General features: G+C 42.7%; 1 protein-coding gene across 6 annotated transcripts in view; it reads right to left on the reverse strand.

The window, feature by feature from the left end:
* LOC115151838 (NT-3 growth factor receptor-like) overlaps positions 1–23674 on the reverse strand; it is a 289545-nt gene that overhangs the window by 101333 nt on the left and 164538 nt on the right. For all 6 annotated transcript variants that reach the window (XR_003867375.1, XM_029696116.1, XM_029696115.1 and 3 more), the window contains exons 7-11: positions 21965–22106; positions 12997–13296; positions 9093–9107; positions 5141–5196; positions 4079–4181 (exon numbers count right to left, since the gene is read on the reverse strand). Coding sequence is in view for 5 of the 6 variants with exons in the window: in XM_029696116.1 (XP_029551976.1) it covers positions 4079–4181; positions 5141–5196; positions 9093–9107; positions 12997–13296; positions 21965–22106 (616 nt within the window). In the remaining variant the exon portion in view is untranslated. The remainder of the gene's footprint in view (positions 1–4078; positions 4182–5140; positions 5197–9092; positions 9108–12996; positions 13297–21964; positions 22107–23674) is intronic.

Here is a 23674-nt window from a genome sequence, read left to right on the forward strand (position 1 = left end):
TAGCCTATCAGAAGCTTCTAATGCCATGACATCATTTTCTGGAATTTTCCAAGCTGTTTAAAGGCACAGTCAACTTAGTATATGTAAACTTCTGACCCACTGGAATTGTGATACAGTGAATTATAAGTGAAATAATCCTGTCTGCAAACAATTGGTGGAAAAAAATACTTGTGTCATGCACAAAGTAGATGTCCTAACCGGCTTGCCAAAACTATAGTTTGTTTACAAGAAATTTGTGGAGTCATTGAAAAACAAGTTAATGACTCCAACCAAAGTGTATGTAAACTTTCGACTTCAACTGTATGTAGGCCTAACTATTAGCTAACATTATTGTCTGATATTTCAGGTACACAAAAGAGCCAATGGGAGTGAACACCCATGCAAAAACGCTGCCAAAGATCTGCAAAATAGCTAGCCCGTTGCAGATTTACACAAACCACTGCCTTTGAACCACCATGAGCCAGAAACTGTCGGACGACAGAGGCACGAGAAATAGAGGTTTGATAAATACTGTCTGTCAGAGGACACAGGTTTAAACTGGTTTGAAGTGGTTTAAAGTCAATATTGGCCTCATGGTTAAATCCCTGAGCGGTTTCCTTCCTCTCCAGCAACTGAGTTAGGAAAGACGCCTGTATCTTTTTAGTGACTGGGTATGGATACACCATCCAAATAATGAATAACTTCATCATGATCAAACGGACATTCATTGTGCGCTTTTTTTAAATGTTTACCCATCTACCAATAGATGTCCTTCTTTGAGAGGCATTGGAAAACCTCGCTGGTCTTTGTGGTTGAAATTGTGTTTGAAATTCACTGCTAGACTGAGGCACCTTACAGATAATTGTATGTGTGGGGTACAGAGATGAGGTAGTCATTCAAACTCAGGCTGTAACAGAACAACATGTGGAAAAAGTCAAGGGGTGTGAATGCTTTCTGAAGTGCATTAAGACATTTTTCAGACCCCTTGCCTTTTTCCACATTTTGTTACAGTACAGCCTTATTCTAAAATGCATTTAACAAAAAAATATCAATCTACACACAATACCCCATAATGACAAAGCGAAAACAGGTTTTTAAAGATGAGAAAAAACTGAAATACCTTATTTACATAAGTATTCAGACCCTTTGCTATGACACTCAAAATTGAGCTCAGGTGCACGCTGTTTCCATTGCTAATCCTTGAGATGTTTCTACAACTTTATTGAAGTCCACCTGTGGTAAATTCAATTGATTGGACATGGTTTGGAAAGGCACACACCTGTCTATATAAGGTCCCACAGTTAACAGTGCATTTCAGAGCAAAACCAAGCCATGAGGTCGAAGGAATTGTGTCAAGGCATAGATCTGGGGAAGGGTACCAAAACATTTCTGCAACATTGAAGGTCCCCAAGAACACAGTGGCCTCAATCAATCAGACGGAAGCCACTCCTCAGTAAAAGGCACATGACAGCCAGTTTGGAGTTTGCCAAAAGGCACCTAAACGACTCCAGGACTATGAGATACAAGATTCTCTGGTCTGATGAAATCAAGATTGAGCTCTTTGGCCTGAATGCTAAGCATGACGTCTGGAGGAAACCTTGCACCATCCCTACGGTGAAGCCTGGTGGGGTTTTCCAGCGACAGCGACTGGGAAACCAGTCAGAATTGAAGGAAAGATGAACGGAGCAAAGTACAGAGAGATCCTTGATGAAAACCTGCTCTAGAGCGCTCAGGACCTCAGACTGGGACGAAGGTTCACATTCCAACAGGACAACAACCCTAAGAACACAGCCAAGACAACGCAGGAGTGGCTTCAGGACAGGTCTCTGAATGTCCTTGAACCCGATCTCTTGAAAGACCTGAAAATAGCTGTGCAGCACCGCTCCCCATCCAACCTGACAGAGCTTGAGAGGATCTGCAGGGAAGAATGGGAGAAACTCCCCAAATACAGGTGTGCTAAACTGTCGGAAACCATCTCAGGGAAGCTAATCTCAGGGAAGCTCATCTCAGGGAAGCTCATCTCAGGGAAGCTCATCTCAGGGAAGCTCATCTGCGTGGTCGTTGTCCTCACCAGGGTCTAGACCTGTCTGCAGTTTGGTGTCGTAACCAACTTCAGTGGGCAAATGCTCACCTCTGATGGCCACGGGCACGCTGGAGAAGTGCGCTCTTCACCGATGAATCCCGGTTTCAACTGTACTGGGCAGATGGCAGACATCTGGGGTCGTGTGGGCGAGCAGGAGAGCGGTTTGCTGATGTCAATGTTGTGAACAGAGTGCCTCATGGTGGTGGTAGGGTTATGGTACGGACAACGAACACAATTGCATTTTATCGATGGCAATTTGAATGCACAGAGATACGAGATCCTGAGGCCCATTGTCATGCCATTCATCTGCCCCCATCACCTCATGTTTCAGCATGATAAATCACGGCCCCATGTCGCAAGGATCTGTACACAATTCCTGGAAGCTGAAAATGTCCCAGTTCTTTCATGGCCTGCATACTCACTAGACATGTCACCCATTGAGCATGTTTGGGATGCTCTGAATCGACGTGTACAACAACGTGTTCCAGTTCCCACCAATATACAGCAACTTTGCACACCCACTGAAGAGGAGTGGGATAACATGCCACAGGCCACAATCAACAAGTCTGATCAACTCTATGCGAAGGAGATGTGTCATACTTCATGAGGCAAATTGTGGTTACAACAGATATTGACTGGTTTTCTGATCCACCCCCTTACCTTTTTTTTAAAAGGTATCTGTGGCCAACATATGCATATTTGTATTCCCAGTCATGAGAAATCCATAGATTAAGTCATACTGAATTTATTTCAATTTACGGATTTCCTTGTAACTCAGCAAAATCTTTGAAATTGTTTCATGTTGCGTTTATGTTTAGTTCAATGTATATAAAATATTTTTTTTTAAATATTGGGGAGGACAGGGGGTCGACCTCAGTAGACTGACTGAAACCAAATGGAAACTGTGTAGAAACGGACCTACATTTATACAGTTTCTTGACTGTGTCCAGCTCGCTAAGAATCCCCCAAATGAAAGCAAGACAGTCCGGGAGCATCAGAAATTCCCAAAATTATAAATAGAGGACCATTTTTGCACATTTCTGACGTAGAGGAAATATAACACATTTTCCGTGCGGCACTCCGACCTCTTTGAAGACTGAATGCGGCCCCCGGGGGAAAATGTGTTCGACACCACTGGCCCAAATCCTCCTAAGCAATGCACAGCCATCAGCCAAAGCCGGCACGTGTTACCTGAAACACTGTAAACACAGTCATACAGTTTCTAACAGCAGCACAGCCATCCCTGAGACAGGGATGTTCCAGGGGAAGGGACAGGGCATGAAGCTGAGAGAGAGGTGTTTACTACTACTGCATCAGTCACAGAGAGCACCAAGTCCAACACGACATGCAGCGGAACCAGATGCATCAGCCACAAGAAGACAGCGATAAGTAGTGCTTGGATATGACTCAAAAATATACGCTTAGGCTGCACTGTGCCATATTTGGAATTGGTTGGCATAACTGACACTCCTGAAAACTCATCTTCACAGTGATCAAATCTGCAGTATGATGAGTGCCACCCCCACCTCCACCTGCCTTTCCACATACTTTACCAACACAAGCAGTAGATAAAGTATAAGTACACTCTTAGAAAAAGGGTTCTGAGGCTGTCCCCATGGATAACCCTTTTTGGTCCCATGTAGAACCCTTTTTGGCTCCAGGTAGAACTCTTTTGGATTCCATGTTCCATTGGATTCCTCTGTGGAAAAAGTTCTACCTGGAACCAAAATGGTTTATCAAAGGGTTATCCTATGGGGAAAGTCAAAAAACCTTTTTGGTTCTAGATAGCACCTTTTCGAGTGTAATGTTACTACTGTGTGTTGCATACATACATACTGTATGTGAAAGTGGACTAGGTATGGCATAGAAAGATAACACAACAAGGTATTTGGCATGAAAGGGATACAGAAGCACAAACCCAGTATAATTTCTATTTATACAGCTGAGGTGCTATCTAAAAAAACATGGTCTAAATTATTCTAACTTCCTTTCAGAAGAGCACTTAGTGTTTCTTACCTTTCATTCCAAACTTTGACCGCCGTCCATATTTGTTGATGAGAACGAACAGGACAACAAGAAGGACACAGGCAAATCCAGCCAGGCCGACAGCAATAGACACCTGGAGCAGGACAAGACAGGGTTTAGTGAGAGTAGATCTCACAATGAAGATGTCTACCTTAAGTACAGAATAGCCAACAGGCATAAAGCCTGAATGCAGGGTTTGTGAAAACTTGATTAGTAGTGCAATGTAGTATCGAAAATTAAAGGGAATGCATTTTATCATATGGTAATGTGCAGTAGATTATTGAGGTTTACATAAGTTACTTCAACAAAAAACTGTTAGGGCACTCTCTGCACATTAATAATGCCTCTATGTGTCATTCTCCACTGGCAAAAAACAATACAACGATAAATCAAAGAGGAGATGCACAAAATTAAGTGGAAGTCTTCTCTCCTCCCATGTCAATGCTCTCTTCCCCATTAAAACCTTCAAATGAGCAAATCATCTCCATCCAGTCAATTACGCAGGTTGATGTTTATTGTCTTGAGTCTTCTTGTCCTGGAGGCAGAACTGAGCGATTTCCCCTTAAATAGGCCAACTCAAAAGTCAAAATTGGCTATATTGTAAAATTTGACAAAAACAAAAATGTGCTTTTAGGTCTTCATTTAAGGTCAAGGATAGACATTATGGTTAACAGTGTGATTACGGTTAAAATCAGATTGTATTACTTATGGCTGTGCCAGCTAGTGACCACTCTGCAGAGCTGCCTCCAGTACAAGATTCCTGACGAAAAAAACCATTAACCTATACCAATTACAGCACAAAGATGAGCGAAATTACATTCTTAAGAAGTTGTTAAACACAGTGGCCACAAGGGAAAAGGCAGATAGGAGGGAGCTACAAGGCAAGGGAGTGAAAAATAAAGGAAAATAAACAGATTAAAATAGCTCAAACTAAAGCCTCCTTTTTGTTGTTGTTCCTAGGAAAAAGAAAATGTTAATGTGCTGTATGCAGGCTGTAGCTCCACTAGGTTTAAAAAGCCACTTAGTACAGCACCACAGTGTTCTCAAACTCACCCCGAACGTGTCCTCCTCAGGCCTGTGTGTTACTGTGATGGTCGGCGTAGGAGTCCCTGTGAAGAAGAACATAGAATACATTGGTCCTATTTATGAAAGTACTGACTGACAACCTTGAGTTATACTGTATGTTCTGTATAGTATATCCTGAAACATAACATGCAGTCTACACTATAATTCTGAACAAGCCATAGGCATGGAGATTAACATTCAGAGTTGTAATCCATGATGGCAGGGTAGAAGGGTGGGTATGGCCTACAGCAGGGATCATCAACTACATTCAGCCACGGGCCATTCAGACCATTTCAAATTTTGCTTACATGTGTATACGATCAAATACACAGTGTACAAAACATTAAGAACACCTGCTCTTTCTATGACAGACTGACCAGGTGAAAGCTATGATCCCTTATGATGTCACAATCAGTGTAGATACAGGGGAGGAGACAGGTTAAAGAATGATTTTTTTGCCTTGAGGCATGGATTGTGCATGTGTGCCATTTGGAGGGTGAATGGGCAAGACAAAAGATGTAAGTGCCATCGAACAGGGTATGATAGTATGTGCCAGGCGCACCGGTTTGTGTAAATAACTGCAACACTGCTGGGTTTTGCACGCTCAACAGTTTCCTGTGTGTATCAAGAATGGTCCACCAACCAAAGGACATCCAGCCAACTTGATACAACTGTGGGAAGCATTGGAGTCAACATGGGCCAGCATCCCTGTGGAACGCTTTCGACACCTTGTAGAGTCCATCCCGACTTATGAAGGCTGTTCTGAGGGCAAAAGGTTGGGGTACAACTCAATATTAGGAAGGTGTTTTTAATGTTTTGTACACTCAGTGTATTATGCGTGCGAACAGACCCCCCCCCAAAACAACATATCTTGGAGCTGATTTGCTGGTGTTTTCAGTCTTTTATGTCCAACAATAAACGTTTTCACATACTTTTATGTCCAACCCTGAGCTACAGTATGTACCAGATGAAAGAATTACAGCACAGACCAACAATCCATGCAGCTAACTGATGTTATGGTTAACGCTTTATAAACTGTGTAGTGTTAGTTGGGTTGTTGCCCTTCACAGCTCTGCTTCTATTTCTGATAAACTGAGACCTTTTCTAGTCTCTCCTCATCTGTATCCACTTCTATGGAGACACTAATTCCCCTGGGTTTCCCTCCCATCATGCTCTCTGCTAACAGGCCATGGTGTGGTGGAGTGTAGGGGAGCGGAACAGAATAGAACAGAACTGTGCTGAGTGTATCTGACAAACCCATCTGTCCTGTTCTGCCTGCCCTCTTCCTCTCCCTGCCTTCCTACCACCAAGTACACTCATCCAACATCATTTCCAGCCCTGACAGTAACAATCTGTCACTCTCTCACGACTGCATTCAGGATTTATTATGCATGGAATATCCCAATGAAGCTCCGGCATGATGTCAATTTGAGGGCCTGGGGATGAAGATCAGTGGTTGTGCGTGCCTCTACATTTAACTCATAAATTAGAACAGATTAAAGACTAAATGAAATGCCCTCCTAGAGCCTGTTGGTCCTTCAACGAGAGAGGCATCTAGCTATAACCTTGAATCCTACTCAGCAAATGTAGGCACTGTATAGTAGGAACAACTGTTTGGAATTAGGGTAGTAAATATCAGAAGATATAAATGAAATCAAATGTAAGCTCCCATTACCATTTTGTTACTCTGCTTATTAAATAGATGTCATGGTACTATTTATGTCATGGTACTTCAGGTAACAGCCAAAATAAAGGAATCACTTGAGTAAATGAGGGATACAAAGATTATTGAAAGCAGGTGCTTCCACACAGGTGTGGTTCCTGAGTTAATTAAGCAATTAACATCCCATCATGTTTATGGTCATGTATAAAAATGCCCAGTTGCCCATTATTTTGACACCCATGGCTAGAAGAAGAGATCTCAGTGACTTTGAAAGAGGGGTCTCAAAGGAGCATAGGGGGTAAAAGTGTACAGTTGTGGCCAAAAGTTTTGAGAATGACACAAATATACATTTTCAAGTCTGCTGCCTCAGTTTGTATGATGGCAATTTGCATATACTCCAGAAAGTTATTTGCAAATTGTGATCAGATGAATTGCAAAGTCCCTCTTTGCCATGCAAATGAACTGAATTCCCCAAAAAACATTTCCACTGCATTTCAGCCCTGCCACAAAAGGACCAGCTGACATCATGTCGGTGATTCTCTCGTTAACACAGGTGTGAGTGTTGACGAGGACAAGGCTGGAGATCACTCTGTCATGCTGATTGAGTTTGAATAACAAACTGGAAGCTTCAAAAGGAGGGTGGTGCTTGGAATCATTGTTCTTCCTCTGTCAACCTTTGTTACCTGCAAGGAAACACGTGCCGTCATCATTACTTTGCACAAAAAGGGCTTCACAGGCAAGGATATTTCTGCCAGTAAGATTGCACCTAAATCAACCATTTATCGGATCATCAAGAAATTCAAGGAGAGCAGTTCAATTGTTGTGAAGAAGGCTTCAGGGCGCCCAAGAAAGTCCAGCAAGCGCCAGGACTGTCTCCTAAAGTTGATTCAGCTGCGGGATCGGGACACCACCAGTACAGAGCTTGCTCAGGAATGGCAGCAGGCAGGTGTGAGTGCATCTGCACGCACAGTGAGGCGAAGACTTTTGGAGGTTGGCCTGGTGTCGAGAAGGGTAGCAAAGAAGCCACTTCTCTCCAGGAAAAACATCAGGGACAGACTGATATTCTGCAAAAGGTACAGGGATTGGACTGCTGAGGACCGGGGTAAAGTCATTTTCTCTGATGAATCCCCTTTCCGGTTGTTTGGGGCATCCGGAAAAAAGCTTGTCCAGAGAAGACAAGGTGAGCGCTACCACCAGTCCTGTGTCATGCCAACAGTAAAGCATCCTGAGACCATTCATGTGTGGGGTTGCTTCTCAGTCAAGGGAGTGGGCTCACTCACAAGTTTGCCTAAGAACACAGCCATGAATAAAGAATGGTACCAACACATCCTCCGAGAGCAACTTCTCCCAACCATCCAGGTACAGTTTGGTGATGAACAATGCCTTTTCCAGCATGATGGAGCACCTTGCCATAAGGCAAAAGTGATAACTAAGTGGCTCGGGGAACAAAACATCCATATTTTGGGTCCATGGCCAGGAAACTCCCCAGACCTTAATCCCATTGAGAACTTGTGGTCAATCCTCAAGAGGCGGGTGGACAAAAAAAAAACACAAATTCTGACAAACTACAAGCATTGATTATGCAAGAATTGGCTGGATGTGGCCCAGAAGTTAATTGACAGCATGCCAGGGCAGATTGCAGAGGTCTTGAAAAATAAGGGTCAACACTGCAAATATTGACTCATTGCATCAACTTCAATAAAAGCCTTTGACACTTATGAAATGCTTGTAATTATATCAGTATTGCATAGTAACATCTGACAAAAATATCTAAAGACACTGAAGCAGCAAACTTTGTGAAAATTCATATTTGTGTCATTCTCAAAACTTTTGGCCACGACTGTATATGTGTGTGTGTTTCAGTCACCAGATCTCAACCCAATTAAACACTTATGGAAGATACTGGAACGTTGCCTGAGACATCGTTTTCCACCACCATCAACAAAACACCAAAATTATGGACTTTCTCATGGAAGAATGGTGTCGCATCCCTCCAATAGAGTTCCAAACACTTGTAGAATCTATGCCAAGGTGCATTGAAGCTGTTCTGGCAGTTCGTGATGACCCAATGCCCTATTAAGACACTTTATCTTGGTGTTTCCTTTATTTTGGCAGTTACCTACATTTATTGTTGATGGTCTTAAAATATAAATCACTTACCATAACCCCCTAGAATCGTTTAAATCACTTTTTATTCAGCTAGAGATTTCTTGCATATCATGGTGCTATTTGTCATACGGTACTACTTCTTGTTGACTGTTTTATAAAATCACTTACCATAATCACCATAATCTGTAGGAAAAGAAAACAGAAAAGGACTCGTCAGTGATATATTCAACCAATGTGTATATGAAGAGGGCATGTTTAAAGAAGTACATTTTTTACTTTACTACTGGTCAGCAAATACACTATATATACAAAAGTATGTGGACACACCTTCAAATTTGTGGATTCGGCTACTTCAGCCAAATTTTATACACTGACAGGTGTATAAAATCGAGCACACCACCATGCAATCTCCATAGACAAACATTGGCAGTAGAATGGCCTTACTGAAGAGCTCAGTGACTTTCAACGTGGCACCGTCATAGGATGCCACCTATCCAACAAGTCATTTAGTCAAATTTCTTCCCTGTTAGAGCTGCCTCGGTTAACTGTAAATGCTGTTATTGTAAAGTAGAAACGTCTAGGAGCAACAATGACTCAGTCGCAGGTCACACAAGCTCACAGAACGGGACTGCCGAGGGCTTGAAGCGCGTAGCGTGTAAAAAAGCCTGTCCTCAGTTGCAACACTCATTATCGAGTTCCAAACTGCCTCTGGAACAAAAGTCAACACACGAACTGTTCGTCAGGAGCTTCATGAAATGGCAGTGCAGCCGCACACAAGCCTAAGATCACCATGCTCAATGCCAAGCATTGGCTGGAGTGGTGTAAAGCTCGCCGCCATTGGACTCTGGAGCAGTGGAAACGCGTTCTCTGGAGTGATGAATCATGCTTCACCATCTGGCAGTCCGACTAATGGATCTGGGTTTGGCGGATGCGAGGAGAATGCTACTTGCCAGAATGCATAGCGCCAACTGTAAAGTTTGGTGGAGAAGGAATAATGGTCTGGGGCTGATTTTCATGGTTCGGGCTAGGCCCCTTAGTTCCAGGGAAGGGACATCTTAAAGCTACAGCACATAATGACATTCTAAACGATTATGTGCTTCCAACTTTGTGGCAACAGTTTGGGCAAGGCCCTTTCCTGTTTCAGCATGACAATGCCCCTGTGCACAAAGTGAGGTCCATACAGAAATGGTTTGTTGAGATCGGTGTGGAAGAACTTGACTGGCCTGCACAGAGCCCCTTTGGAATTAATTGGAACGCCGACTGTGAGCCAGGCCTAATCGCCCAACATCAGTGGCTGACCTCACTAATGCTCTTGTGGCTGAATGGAAGCAAGTCCCCGCAGCAATGTTCCAACATCTAGTGGAAAGCCTTCCTAGAATAGTGGAGACTGTTACAGCAGCAAAGGGGTGACCAACTCCATATTAATGCCCATGATTTTGGAATGCGATGTTTGAGCAGGTGTCCACATACTTTTGGTCATGTAGTGTATATCTAAATGTGTTACTAGGTTTCTACACTTGAGCTGATCCAACTTGGGCTGTCATGGAGTTACAGTCAAGCCTTTCAACATCTCCTGTCTTGTTACTGTGCTCTCCACTGCCTATGAACCTCGGCATCCATGTGTTGAATCCCATTATCGCGAGATCCTTTAAAATCGGGTCCCAATTCCGAAATCACTTTAGCCTATACCAATAAAGCTGCTTCTTCCTGTTAACATCCAATCATCTTTTCACAGCATTGCAAATCTGCATTCAAATTCTGGCATAAGACCTGTATTTTTTTGTTGATAACACATTTTCCTCAGCCCTTGATTGGGGTCCGGTGTGTTGGATGCTGGTGTGCCACTTTGGGTCACCAGACCAGGATTCAGGGGCACTGTTATAAGCCAAATCATCAAATCAAATGTATTTATAAAGCCCTTCTTACATCAGCTGATGTCACAAAGTGCTGTACAGAATCCTAGCCTAAACCCTCAAACAGCAAGCAATGCAGGTGTAGAAGCACGGTGGCTAGGAAAAACTCCCTAGAAAGGCTAGAACCTAGGAAGAAACCTAGAGAGGAACCAGGCTATGAGGGGTGGCCAGTCCTCTTCTAGCTGTGCCGGTTGGAGATTATAACAGAACATGGCCAAGATGTTCAAATGTTGCTGGAGCTGCTAATAGAGAACAGTTTTAATGTCAGCAGTGCTGTTGTAATTACCATTGTATTACTATTATGATTTATTGCTATTGTTTCTCTTGGTATGATGCCTTGGCAGGGTGGGTGGGAGGGATGGCAGGGTGGGTCAGGAGGTGGGCAGGGGGGTGAAGGACTGGGGATGTTGTACTGTTCTAAATGTCTGTATGTTCTTAAATGTGAAAATCTACAAATAAAGCATTTAAAATCAAAAAGAAGAACACAAAGTAACACAAAGTAACACCAATAATATTGTATCTTCACCTCCACACTACCGGTCAAAAGCTTTAGAACACCTACTCATTCAAGGGTTTTTCTTTATTTTTACTATTTTCTACATAATAGAATAATAGTGAAGACATCAAAACTATGAAATAACACATATGGAATCATGTAGTAACCAAAAAAGTGGTAAACAAATCAAAATAGATTTTATATTTGAGATTCTTCAAATAGTCACCCTTTGCCTTGATGACAGCTTTGCACACTCTTAGCATTCTCTCAACCAGCTTCACCTGGAACGCTTTTCCAACCGTCTTCAAGGAGTTCTCACATATGCTGAGCACTTGTTGGTGGCTTTTCCTTCACTCTGCAGTCCAACTTATCCCAAACCATCTCAATTGGGTTGAGGTCGGGTGACTGTGGAGGCCCCGTCATCTGATGCAGCACTCCATCACTCTCCTTCTTGGTAAAATAGCCCTTTCACATCCTGGAGGTGTGTTGGGTCATTGTTCGGTTGAAAAAGAAATTATATTCCCACTAAGCCCAAACCAGATGGGATGGCGTATCGCTGCGGAATGCTGTGTTAGCCATACTGGTTAAGTGTTCCTTGAATTCTAAATATATCACTGACAGTGTGACCAGCAAAGCACCCCCACACCATCACACCTCCTCCGTGCTTTACGGTGGGAAATACACATGCAGAGATCATCCGTTCACCCACACCGCGTCTCACAAAGACACGGTGGTTGGAACCAAAAATCTCCAATTTGGACTTCAGACCAAAGGACAAATTTCCACCGGTCTAATGTCCATAGCTCGTGTTTCTTGGCTCAAGCAAGTCTCTTCTTCTTATTATTGGTGTCCTTTAGTAGTGGTTTCTTTGCAGCAATTCGACCATGAAGGCCCGTTTACCACAGTATCCCATGAACAGTGGATTTTGAGATGTGTCTGTAACTTGAACTCTGTGAAGCATTTATTTGGGCTGCAATTTCTGAGGCTGGTAACTCTAATGAACATATCCTCTGCAGCTGTAATTGCCATAATATGGACTTGGTATTTTACCAAATAGGGCTATCTTCTGTATACCCCCCTACCTTGTTACAACACAACAGATTGTCTCAAAACATTAAGAAGGAAAGAAATTCCACAAATTAACTTTTAAGAAGGCACACCTGTTAATTAAAATGCATTCAGGTGACTACCTCATGAAGCTGGTTGCCTTGATCTTGGCATTCTCTCAAAGGGTGGCTATTTAAAGAATCTCAAATATAAAATATATTTTGATTTGTTTAACACTTTCTTGGTTACTACATGATTCCCTATGTATTATCTCATAGTTTTGATGTCTTCACTATTATTCTACAATGTAGAAAATAGTAAAAATAAAGAAAAACCCTTGAATGAGTAGGTGTTCTAAACCTTTTGACAAGTAGTGTACATAAATCCCATTTATTAATAGAGAGAGAGAATGTTCTATATTCATCAGTGACCCTGTTAATAAGTCAGTAAAACTTGGTTCTCAGTGACTCTCTTAACAGTTTTCAGCTCTGCTTCATCGATTCCACTGATCCATGCAATATCATGTTGTACTAATGAAAGGTCACAGGTATGAACCTACTATATATCTGTACTATTATATACAGCATAGCTATTTTAGCTAGTATAATCTACCTACCGTCTGGAAATGGGGCGTTGAGGAAGTGTCCATACACTGTCTTGGTGGTGACTCCTAGGAAGTTGCTAGCCTCCAGGGTGTAGTTGCCGTTGTTGTGGTGCGTGGGGTCCTTGAAGTTGAGGCATCCCTCTAGGTAGTCCTGGTAGGTATCCATCTCAGTGCGGATGTAGTCACTGGGGGAGATCTCGTTGTCCCGGTGGAACCAGCGCAGGGTGGGTTGGGGGTTGCCACGCACCGTGAACTCTATGCAGGTTTCATGGCGACGTTCGGGCTCGTCCAGCTTCAGGATGGTGGGGGGGACTGTTGGGAGGGAGGACAGACAGGAGGAGAGGAGGTTCAGGTATGACAGAGATGTGTTCTTTAATGTGTCAGCGTCAGGACATGTGCCACACACAACACAATGTTTTAGTTACACCATGTAGCCTTGTTCAGGAGCCTGCACTTGTTTTACTATGTCTGACGCAGGACAGAGTCACACAATGTTCTATAGTTACACTCTGTACCCATGTATTTTCAAGTTTGTCTGTAGAGACTGAGTGGTTTGAAGGCCAATCATTTGAATGGTGTTATGTTAACATTTAAATCTCCTGCTATGATGTGGCTACTGACCACAGGAACATTGGTTTGTCTCCAGGCTTTTGGATGAGTGGACACATCCACTCTGAACAATGGCAGCCAGCCGCAGTAATAACATCACACCTTATAAAAGTCCCCACCACTTAACTCCACATACATGGTCAATCTGTTAGAAGCTAACCATCTGCAAATCCAGGGCTGTGAATGTGGCATACAGAGCTCATGTAAAGCATCAATCATATTCTGATTTACTGTTAATTCAGCTAAAATACACTAGGGATGTCACAATACCAGTATTGCGATGCTCAGAGATATTGTGGGAAGGAAACAACACATGAAGCGGACTACATTTCCTGAGGAAAAATGTTGGAAACAAGCAGCCCTATGTTGTCAACCAGAATCATGTTTATTTTCCAAGCTATAGCACACAATATTTTACATGCAGTTGTTTTTTTTAAAGACTGAAGAGTTTAGCCTGCTTTGTGTTTTCCTTGTTGCCATGGACAATCAGATATCGTATCGTGACAACCCTAAAATACACACTTTAAACGCCGAGTACATGCCAATTTCCTCATTGCTAGTAATGCAAGGTCAAACACAGGGGGTCTCTGTGAAAATATTCAGAAAAACACCCTGAAAATGAGTGTTTGAGATAGAGGGGGTGTAGAAAGAGAGAGAGAGACAGAGAGAGAGAGGGGAGAGAGCGTAAGAGAGAGAGATAGAGAGACATGAGTTTCCACCTGAGTTTGCAGATCTCATCATAATCTCTGGGAATCAATATGCATTGGATATGGAGGGAATAGTGTTGCACCCTGTTGGCCAACACCACTCAGTATGAATGTAAATGCAGGAGCAACAAACGCTCATCATATTACCCTGTTCTGGTATCCAGCTGAAGGAAACAATGTGGTCTAATAAGGGAACTTGACGATCAGTTAGTCTAACTAATCACCACAGCTGTTGACATTCTCTGTTTTAAGGCGTTTCCAACAGACAAGCCAAGCGGCTGTTGAGATGATTGGTAATTACCAGGAAGGTTAGGAAACCAAAGAGCATGTGGCTTCATAAAGAACAACACAAACAAAAACAAATGGCTTTGCTGTGTTGCACCAGTGCACTGCCACTGAATAACTAGGGTCAGAGCCCCTCTCTCCTCGCTCGGCTGGAAAGCAATCATGCACATTATGTGATGAAACATTCTATGAATCTCTGCAATCTTTCACGTGGAGGACCACTGCCTTGTCATGGATGAAATATATCTACATCCAAGGAAACCAACTCCCAGTAGAGAGACTTTCAGTAGTTTGAAGGCCAGTCATATAAATGGTGTTATGTTAACATTTGAATCTGCTGCTAGGATGTGGCTACTGACCACAGGAACATTGGTTTGTCTCCAGGCTTTTGGATGAGTGGACACATCCACTCTGAACAATGGCGGCCAGACGCAGTAATAATATCACACCTCATAAAAGTCCCCACCACTTAACTCCACATACATGGTCAATCTGTTAGAAGCTAACCATCTGCAAATCCAAGGCTGTAAATGTGGCATATAGAGCTCATGTAAAGCATCAATCATATTCTGATTTACTGTTAATTCAGCTAAAATACACTAGGGATGTCACAATACCAGTATCGCGATTCTCAGAGGTATTGTGGCAAGGAAACAACAAATGAAGCGGACTACATTTCCTGAGGAAAATAGTCCTAATGTTGGAAACAAGCAGTCTTATATTGTCAACCAGAATCATGTTTATTTTCCAAGCTGTAGCACACAATATTTTACATGCAGTAGGTTTTTTTAAAGACCAAAGAGTCTTGTCTGCTTTGTGTTTTCTTTGTTGCCATGGACAATCAGATATTGTAGTATTGTGACAACCCTAAAATACACCCTGAAAATGAGTGTTTGAGATAGAGGGGGTGTAGAAAGAGAGCGTGAGAGAGAGAGAGTGAGAGAGACCGAGATGAAGAGAGGGGGGGAGACAGAGAGGGTGAGAGCGAGAGAGAGAGAGAGAGTGCGAGAGTACATAGCCAATAATATAACATTTGAAATATCTACAGTTGAAGTCGGAAGTTTACATACACTTAGGTTGGAGTCATTAAAACTTGTTTTTAAACCACTCCACAAATTTCTTGTTAACAAACTATAGTTGTGGCAAGTCGGTTAGGACATCTACTTTGTGCATGACACAAGTAATTTTTCAAACAATTGTTTACAGACCGATTATTTCACTTATAATTCACTGTATCACAATTCCAGTGGGTCAGAAGTTTACATACACTAAGTTGATTGTGCCTTTAAACAGCTTGGAAAATTCCAGAAAATTATGTCATGGCTTTAAAAGCTTCTGATATGCTAATTGACATAATTTGAGTCAATTGGAGGAGTACCTGTGGATGTATTTCAAGGCCTACCTTCAAACTCAGTGCCTCTTTGCTTGACATCATGGGAAAATCAAAAGAAATCCGCCTGGACCTCATAAAAAAAATGGTGGACCTCCACAAGTCTGGTTCATACTTGGGAGCAATTTCTAAATGCCTTAAGGTACCACGTTAAGCAGTACAAACAATAGTATGCAAGTATAAACACCATGGGACCACGCAGCCGTCATACCGCTCAGAAAGGAGATGCGTTCTGTCTCATAGAGTTGAACGTACTTTGGTGCGAAAAGTGCAAATCAATCCCAGAACAACAGCAAAGGACCTTGTGAAGATGCTGGAGGAAACAGGTACAAAAGTATCTAAATCCACAGTAAAACAAGTCCTATATTGACATAACCTGAAAGGCCGCTCAGCAAGGAAGAAGCCACTGTTCCAAAACCGCCATAAGAAAGCCAGACTACGGTTTGCAACTGCACATGGGGACAAAGATCGTACTTTTTGGAGAAATGTCCTCTGGTCTGATGAAACAAAAATAGAACCGTTATGTTTGGAGGAAAAAGGGGGAGGCTTGCAAGCCGAAGAACACCATCCCAACCATGAAGCACGGGGGTGGCAGCATCATGTTGTGGGGGTGCTTTGCTACAGCAGGGACTGGTGCACTTCACAAAATAGATGGCTTCATGAGGATGGAAAATTATGTGGATATATTGAAGCAACATCTCAAGACATCAGTCAGGAAGTTAAAGCTTGGTCGCAAATGGGTCTTCCAAATGGACAATGACCCCAAGCATACTTACAAAGTTGTGGCAAAATGGCTTAAGGACAACAAAGTCAAGGTATTGGAGTAGCCATCACAAAGCCCTGACCTCAATCCTATAGAGAATTTGTGGGCAAAACTGAAAAAGTGTGTGCGAGCAAGGAGCCTACAAACCTGACTCAGTTACACCAGCTCTGTCAGGAGGAATTGGCCAAAATTCACCCAACTTATTGTGGGAAGCTTGTGGAAGGCTACCCAAAACGTTTGACCCAAGTTAACCAATTTAAAGGCAATGCTACCAAATACTAATTGAGTGTATGTAATCTTCTGACCCACTGGGAATGTGATGAAAGAAATTAAAGCTGAAATAAATCATTCTCTCTACTATTATTCTGACATTTCACATTCTTAAAATAAAGTGGTGATCCTAATTGACCTAAGACAGGGACATTTTTACTAGGATTACATGTCAGGAATTGTGAAAAACTGAGTTTAAATGTATTTGGCTAAGGTTATGTAAACTTCTGACTTCAACTGTATACTCTTTGAAAAAGTTTGCAAGTGTAACATTCACTAATGTTTCCCTTGTTTATTACCCTTTTGTTTATTGTATATTTCATTTGCTTTGGCATTGTAAACATGTTTCCCATGCCAATAAAGCCCATTGAATTGAATTGAGAGAGAGCGTAAGAGAGCGTAAGAGAGAGTAAGCGAGCGTAAACGCAAGCGAGAGACTTGTTTCCACCTGAGTTTGCAGATCTCATCATAATCTCTGGGAATCAATATGTATTGAGTATGGAGAGAATAATGTTACACCTCTGTTGGCCAACTGCCTTGTCATGGATAAAATATTCACATCCAAGGGAACCACCTCCCAGCTCGCAGGCATCAATATTCAATACAATGGCCTCTGAGCACTGATAGAATGGAACTGCTAGATTGAATAAAAGTAGGCCTAGTTATAGAATGGAGAGGATAGAATGGATAGGAGTACTGATAGAATGGAACTGCTAGAATGGATAAAAGTAGGCCTAGTTATAGAATGGAGAGGATAGAATGGATAGGAGTACTGATAGAATGGAACTGCTAGAATGAATAAAAGTAGGCCTAGTTATAGAATGGAGAGGATAGAATGGATAGGAGTACTGATAGAATGGAACTGCTAGAATGGATAAAAGTAGGCCAAGTTATACAATGGAGAGGATAGAATGGATAGGAGTACTGATAGAATGGAAGTGCTAGAATGGATAAAAGTAGGCTAAGATAGAATGTAGAGGATAGAATGGACATCATGCGTATTGCTAGAATGGAGAGGATAGAATGGATAGGAGTACTGATAGAATGGATAGGAGCAGTAATATAATGGTGAAAATAGAATGGATAGGATTACTGACAGAATGGAAAGGATAGAATGGATAGCATTGAATGGAAAGGAATACTGATAGAATAGAGAGGATAGAATGGATAGGAGTACTGACAGAATGGATAGGAGCAGTAATAGAATGGTGAAAATAGAATGGGTAGGAGTACTGATAGAATGGATAGGTTAGAATGGATAGCATTGAATGGATAGGAGTACTGATAGAATGGATAGGTTAGAATGGATAGCATTGAATGGATAGGAGTACTGATAGAATGGATAGGAGTAGTTAACAAAGGATACAACAGGGGTGAAAGATATGGTCCATTCAATCCGGCCCACGGGTCGTATGAGTAAAAAATTATAAGAAAGAATATAATTGAGAAGAAAATCAGCCATTCAGCCACAAGAGCATTAGTGAGGTCGGGCACTGATGTTGGGAGATTATGCCTGGCTCGCAGTCTACATTCCAATTCATCCCAAAGGTGTTCGATGAGGTTGAGGCCAGGGCTCTGTGCAGGGCAGTCAAGTTCTTCCACATCGATCTCGACAAACCATTTCTGTATGGACCTCGCTTTGTGCACAGGGGCATTGTCATGCTGAAACAGGAAAGGGCAATCCCCAAACTGTTGCCACAAAGTTGGAAGCACAGAATCATCTAGAATGCCATTGTATGCTGTATCGTTAAGATTTCCCTTTACTGGAACTAAGGGGCCTAGCCCGAACCAAGAAAAACAGCCCCAGACCATTACACCAAGCTCCACCAGTTGGCACTAAGCATAAGGGAAGTTTTCCTGATATCCTCCAAACCCAGATTCGTCCGTCAGACTAACAGATGGTGAAGCGTGATTCATCACTCCAGAGAGCACGTTTCCACTGCTCCAGAGTCCAATGGTAGCAAGCTTTACACCACTCCACCCAACGCTTGACATTGTGGATGGTGATCTTAGGCTTGTGTGCGGCTGCTCGGCCATGGAAACCCATTTCATGAAGCTCCTGACGAACAGTTATTGTGCTGACGTTGCCTCCAGAGGTAGTTTGGAACTCGGTAGTGAGTGTTGCAACTGAGGACAAGCTACATTATTGCGCTACGCGCTACAGCACTCAGCAGCCCGTTCTGTGAGCTTGTGTCGCCCACCAATTCGCGGCTGAGCCGTCGTTTCTCCTAGACATTTCCACTTCACAATAACAGCACTTACAGTTGACCGGGGCAGCTCTAGCAGGGCAGAAATTTGACGAACTGACTTGTTGGGTAGGTGGCATCCTATGACGGTGCCACTTTGAAAGTCACTGAGCTCTTCAGCAAAGCCATTCTACTCCCAATGTTTGTCTATGGAGATTGCATGGCTGTGTGTTCAATTGTATACACCTGACAGCAACGGGAGTGGCTGAAATAGCCGAATCCACAAATTTGAAGGCGTGTCCACATACTTTTGTATATATAGTGTACATGTATAATCTATTCACTCTGTCCAGCTTGCTAACAGTCATTGAAACAAATGCTAGACAGTCAGGGAGCATCGGAAATTCAAAAAGCTATGGACTAAGGACAAGTCTTAGCAAATTTTGACAGTGAGGAAATATAATACATTTGAAGCGCGGCCCTCCATACCTCGGTGAAGACCGAATGCTGACCGCAAGGTAAAATTAGTTTGACACCTCTGGGCTACAATCTATAAGAGGGAGTTTATGATGAGTAGTCAGACATCTGAATGCAAGGGAGATTGCTTATTACTTAAAGCTGGAATTCTTAGTTGCTACATCCATTTTTGGACTTATAAATTAAGGATATATACCCATTGATTCTTGAAGAATATAACTTATACATGCCTCATAAGCTTAGCTTGACTGTCATACCCCATCAGAACCCAAACTACATGTGTTTTTTATAACAATGTTTGTAAACAATGCAAATGTGAAAAAAAAACACTGAATAGCCTCAAAACATGGTTAAATCTATAATGTTGATATCATAGATGGTCAGTCCTTGCAACCATAGCTCTGTCAATGAATTTGAGAGTGGTTACACTTCTCCAGGCCCATCCCTCAGCTTTTTACCAAAACACAAGTGAGGTGACTGCTTTTTTTATTATTTCAATTAAGAATTCTAGCTTGAATTCTAGCTTTTTAATCATTTTACACATATACTGTAAAATACCACTAGTCTACTTTACAGGAGAATGTGACAAAGCAAAAACTCATTTTTAGAAATGTTTGCAAATATATTAAAAATAAAAACAGATATACATTATTTACATAAGTATTCAGACCCTTTGCTATGAGACTCGAAATTGAGCTCAGGTGCATCCTGTTTCCGTTGATCATCCTTGAGATGTTTCTACAACTTGATTGGAGTCCACCTGTGGTAAATTCAATTGATTGGACATGATTTGGAAAGGCACACACCTGTCTATATAAGATCCCACAGTTGACAGTGTATGTCAGAGCAAGACCCAAGTCATGAGGTCGAAGAAACTGTCCCTAGAGCTCCGAGACAGGATTGTGTCGAGGCACATATCTGGAGAAGTGTACCAAAAAAATGTCTGCAGCATTGAAGGTTCCCAAGAACACAGTGGCCTCCATCAATCTTAAATGGAAGAAGTTTGGAACCACCAATACTCTTCCTGGAGCTGGCTGCCTGACCAAACTGAGCAATCGAGGGAGAAGGTCAGGGAGGTGACCAAGAACCCAATGGTCACACAGACAGAGCTCCAGAGTTCCTCTGTGGAGATGGGAGAACCTTCCAGAAGAACAACCATCTCTGCAGTGCTCCACCAATCAGGCCTTTATGGTAGAGTGGCCAGACGGAAGCGACTCCTCAGTAAAAGGCACATGACAGCCCGCTTGGAGTTTGACAAAAAGCACCTAAAGGACCCTCAGGTCATGAGAAACAAGATTCTCTGTTCTGATGAAACCAAAATTGAACTCTTGGCCTGAATGCTAAGCGTCACGTCTGGAGGAAACCTGGCACCACCCCTATGGTGAAGCATGGTGGTGGCAGCATCATGCTGTGGGGATATTTTTCAGCGACAGGGACTGGGAGACTAGTTAGGATTGAGGGGAAGATGAACGGAGCGAAGTACAGGGAGATCCTTAATGAAAACCTGATCCAGAGCACTCTGGACCACAGAATGGGGCAAAGGTTCACCTTCCAACATGACAATGACCTTAAGCACACAGCCAAGACAATGCAGGAGTGACTTCGGAACAAGCCTCTCAATGTCCTTGAGTGGCCCAGCCAGAGCGCAGACTTGAACCTGATCGAACATTTCTGGAGAGACCTGAAAATCGCTGTGCAGAGACACTCCCCATCCAACCTGACAGAGCTTGAGAGGATCTGCAGAGAAGAATAGGAGAAACTCCCCAAATACAGGTGTGCCAAGCATGTAGTGTTATACCGAAGAAGACTAGAGGCTGTAATCACTGCCAAAGGTGCTTCAACAATGTACTGAGTAAAGGGTCTGAATACCTTTGTAAATCTGATATTTCTGTTTTTAATTTTTAATACATTTGCAAAAAAATTCTAAAAAACTTGTTTTGCTTTGTCATTATGGGGTATTGTGTCTAGATTGATTACATTTTTTATTTTTTTAAATCTTTATGAATCTTAGAATAAGGCTGTAATGTAACAAAATGTGGAAAAATGTGTAACACAATTTGAGGATTAAAATGTAATTAAACGTTGGCTGCATATAAAAGCTAAATAGTGGTGTAACAAGGTGCTTGACAACATCTGCAGCAATCATGGGCTGACTATGATCTGAATATTTGCATTCTGTACATGCATTGGAGAGTGAGCTGAATATTGGCTCCATCAAACAGCAAACACAGTGTTTGCGATGTGCAATTTGATAAATACAAACTTTGAAGTGGAATTAGTTATCACTACGTACAATGGACAGTGAGCTGAATGGAGGCGTTGGCCATCCCCACTTTGTTCTCTGCTATACAGGTCAGCATGTAGAAGTTGTCATCACGACTCACGTTGACCAGGGTCAGGTTGATGGAGTGGACATTGGGCCAGTACACATTGGACTGGAACAGAGCAGGAGAGAAAGAGAGAGGAGTGAGTGATACAGTAGGATAAAGATAAAGGTGCTTGACAACCTCATAGCATAGCGGCAGACAATCTCCATTAAGGATTTTAGATGTAATATTCTGCATGTTATGCATTTTCAGAGTTTCAGAAAGCTGTGAAATCAGAAACACACAATTGGACATGGACTTTCTCTATTGCACAACAACTGAATTCCAGTACTAACTGGAATCTAAATGGCACTGACCCTGAAGTTGTACTGTAGCTAACACAAACTCCAAGGTCACAAGCCAAGTAGTTTCATGCAGCTAGATACACACAAATCACAATGGTACATTACATGACCAAAAGTATGTGGACACCTGCTTGTCGAACATCTCATTCCAAAATCATGGGTATTAATATGGATTGGTCCCCCCTTTGCTACTATAACAGCCTCCACTCTTCTGGGAAGGCATTCCAGTAGATGTTGGAACATTGCTGCTGGGACTTGCTTCCATTCAGCCACAAGAGCATTAGTGAGGTCAGGCACTGATGTTGGGAGATTAAGCCTGGCTTGCAGTCTGCGTTCCAATTCATGCCAAAGGTGTTTGATGAGGTTGAGGCCAGTCAAGTTCTTCCACACCAATTTCGACAAACCATTTCTGTATGGACCTCGCTTTGTGCACATGGGCATTGTCATGCTGAAACAGGAAAGGGCCTTCCCAAAACTGTTGCCACAAAGTTGGAAGCACATAATCGTCTAGAATGTGTAGCATTAAGATTTCCATTCACTGGGAGCCCGAACCATGAAAAACAGCTCCAGACCATTATTCCTCCACCAAACTTTACAGTTGGCACTATGCATTGGGATAGGTAACGTTGTCCTGGTATCCGCCAAACCCAGATTTGTCCGTCGGACTGCCAGATGGTGAAGTGTGATTCATCACTCCAGAGAACGCGTTTCCACTGCTCCAGAGTCCATTGGCGGCGTGCTTCACACCACTCCAGCCAACGCTTGGCATTGCACATGGTGATCTTAGGCTTTTGTGCATCTGCTCGGCCATGAAAACCCATTTCATGAAGCTCACGCCAAAAAGTTATTGTGCTGACGTTGGTTCCAGAAGCAGTTTGGAACTCGGTAGTGAGTGTTGCCACCGAGGGCAGGCAATTTTTACGCACTGCGCGCTTCAACATTCAGCGGTCCCATTCTGTGAGCTTGTGTGGCCTACCACATCGCGGCTGAGCCGTTGTTGCTCTTAGACGTTTCCACTTCACAATAACAGCGCTTACAGTTGACAGCAGCTCTAGCAGGGCGGAAATTTGATGAACTGACTTGTTGGAAAGGTGGCCTCCTATGACGGTGCCACGTTGAAAGTCACTGAGCTCTTCAGTAAAGGCCAGTAAGTAAGTAAGTAAGGCCATTCTACTGCCAATGGAGACTGCATTGCTGTGTGCTCGATTTTCTACACCTGTCAGCAATGGGTGTGGCTGAAATAGCCGAATCCACTGATAAGGGGTGTCCACATACTTTTGTATATATAGTGTACAACCCAGTGATCAGTAGAATAACAGAGTGCATTGTGTG

This window comes from Salmo trutta, chromosome 17 (genome assembly GCF_901001165.1).
Source record: "Salmo trutta chromosome 17, fSalTru1.1, whole genome shotgun sequence".
Taxonomy (NCBI): Eukaryota; Metazoa; Chordata; class Actinopteri; order Salmoniformes; family Salmonidae; genus Salmo; species Salmo trutta.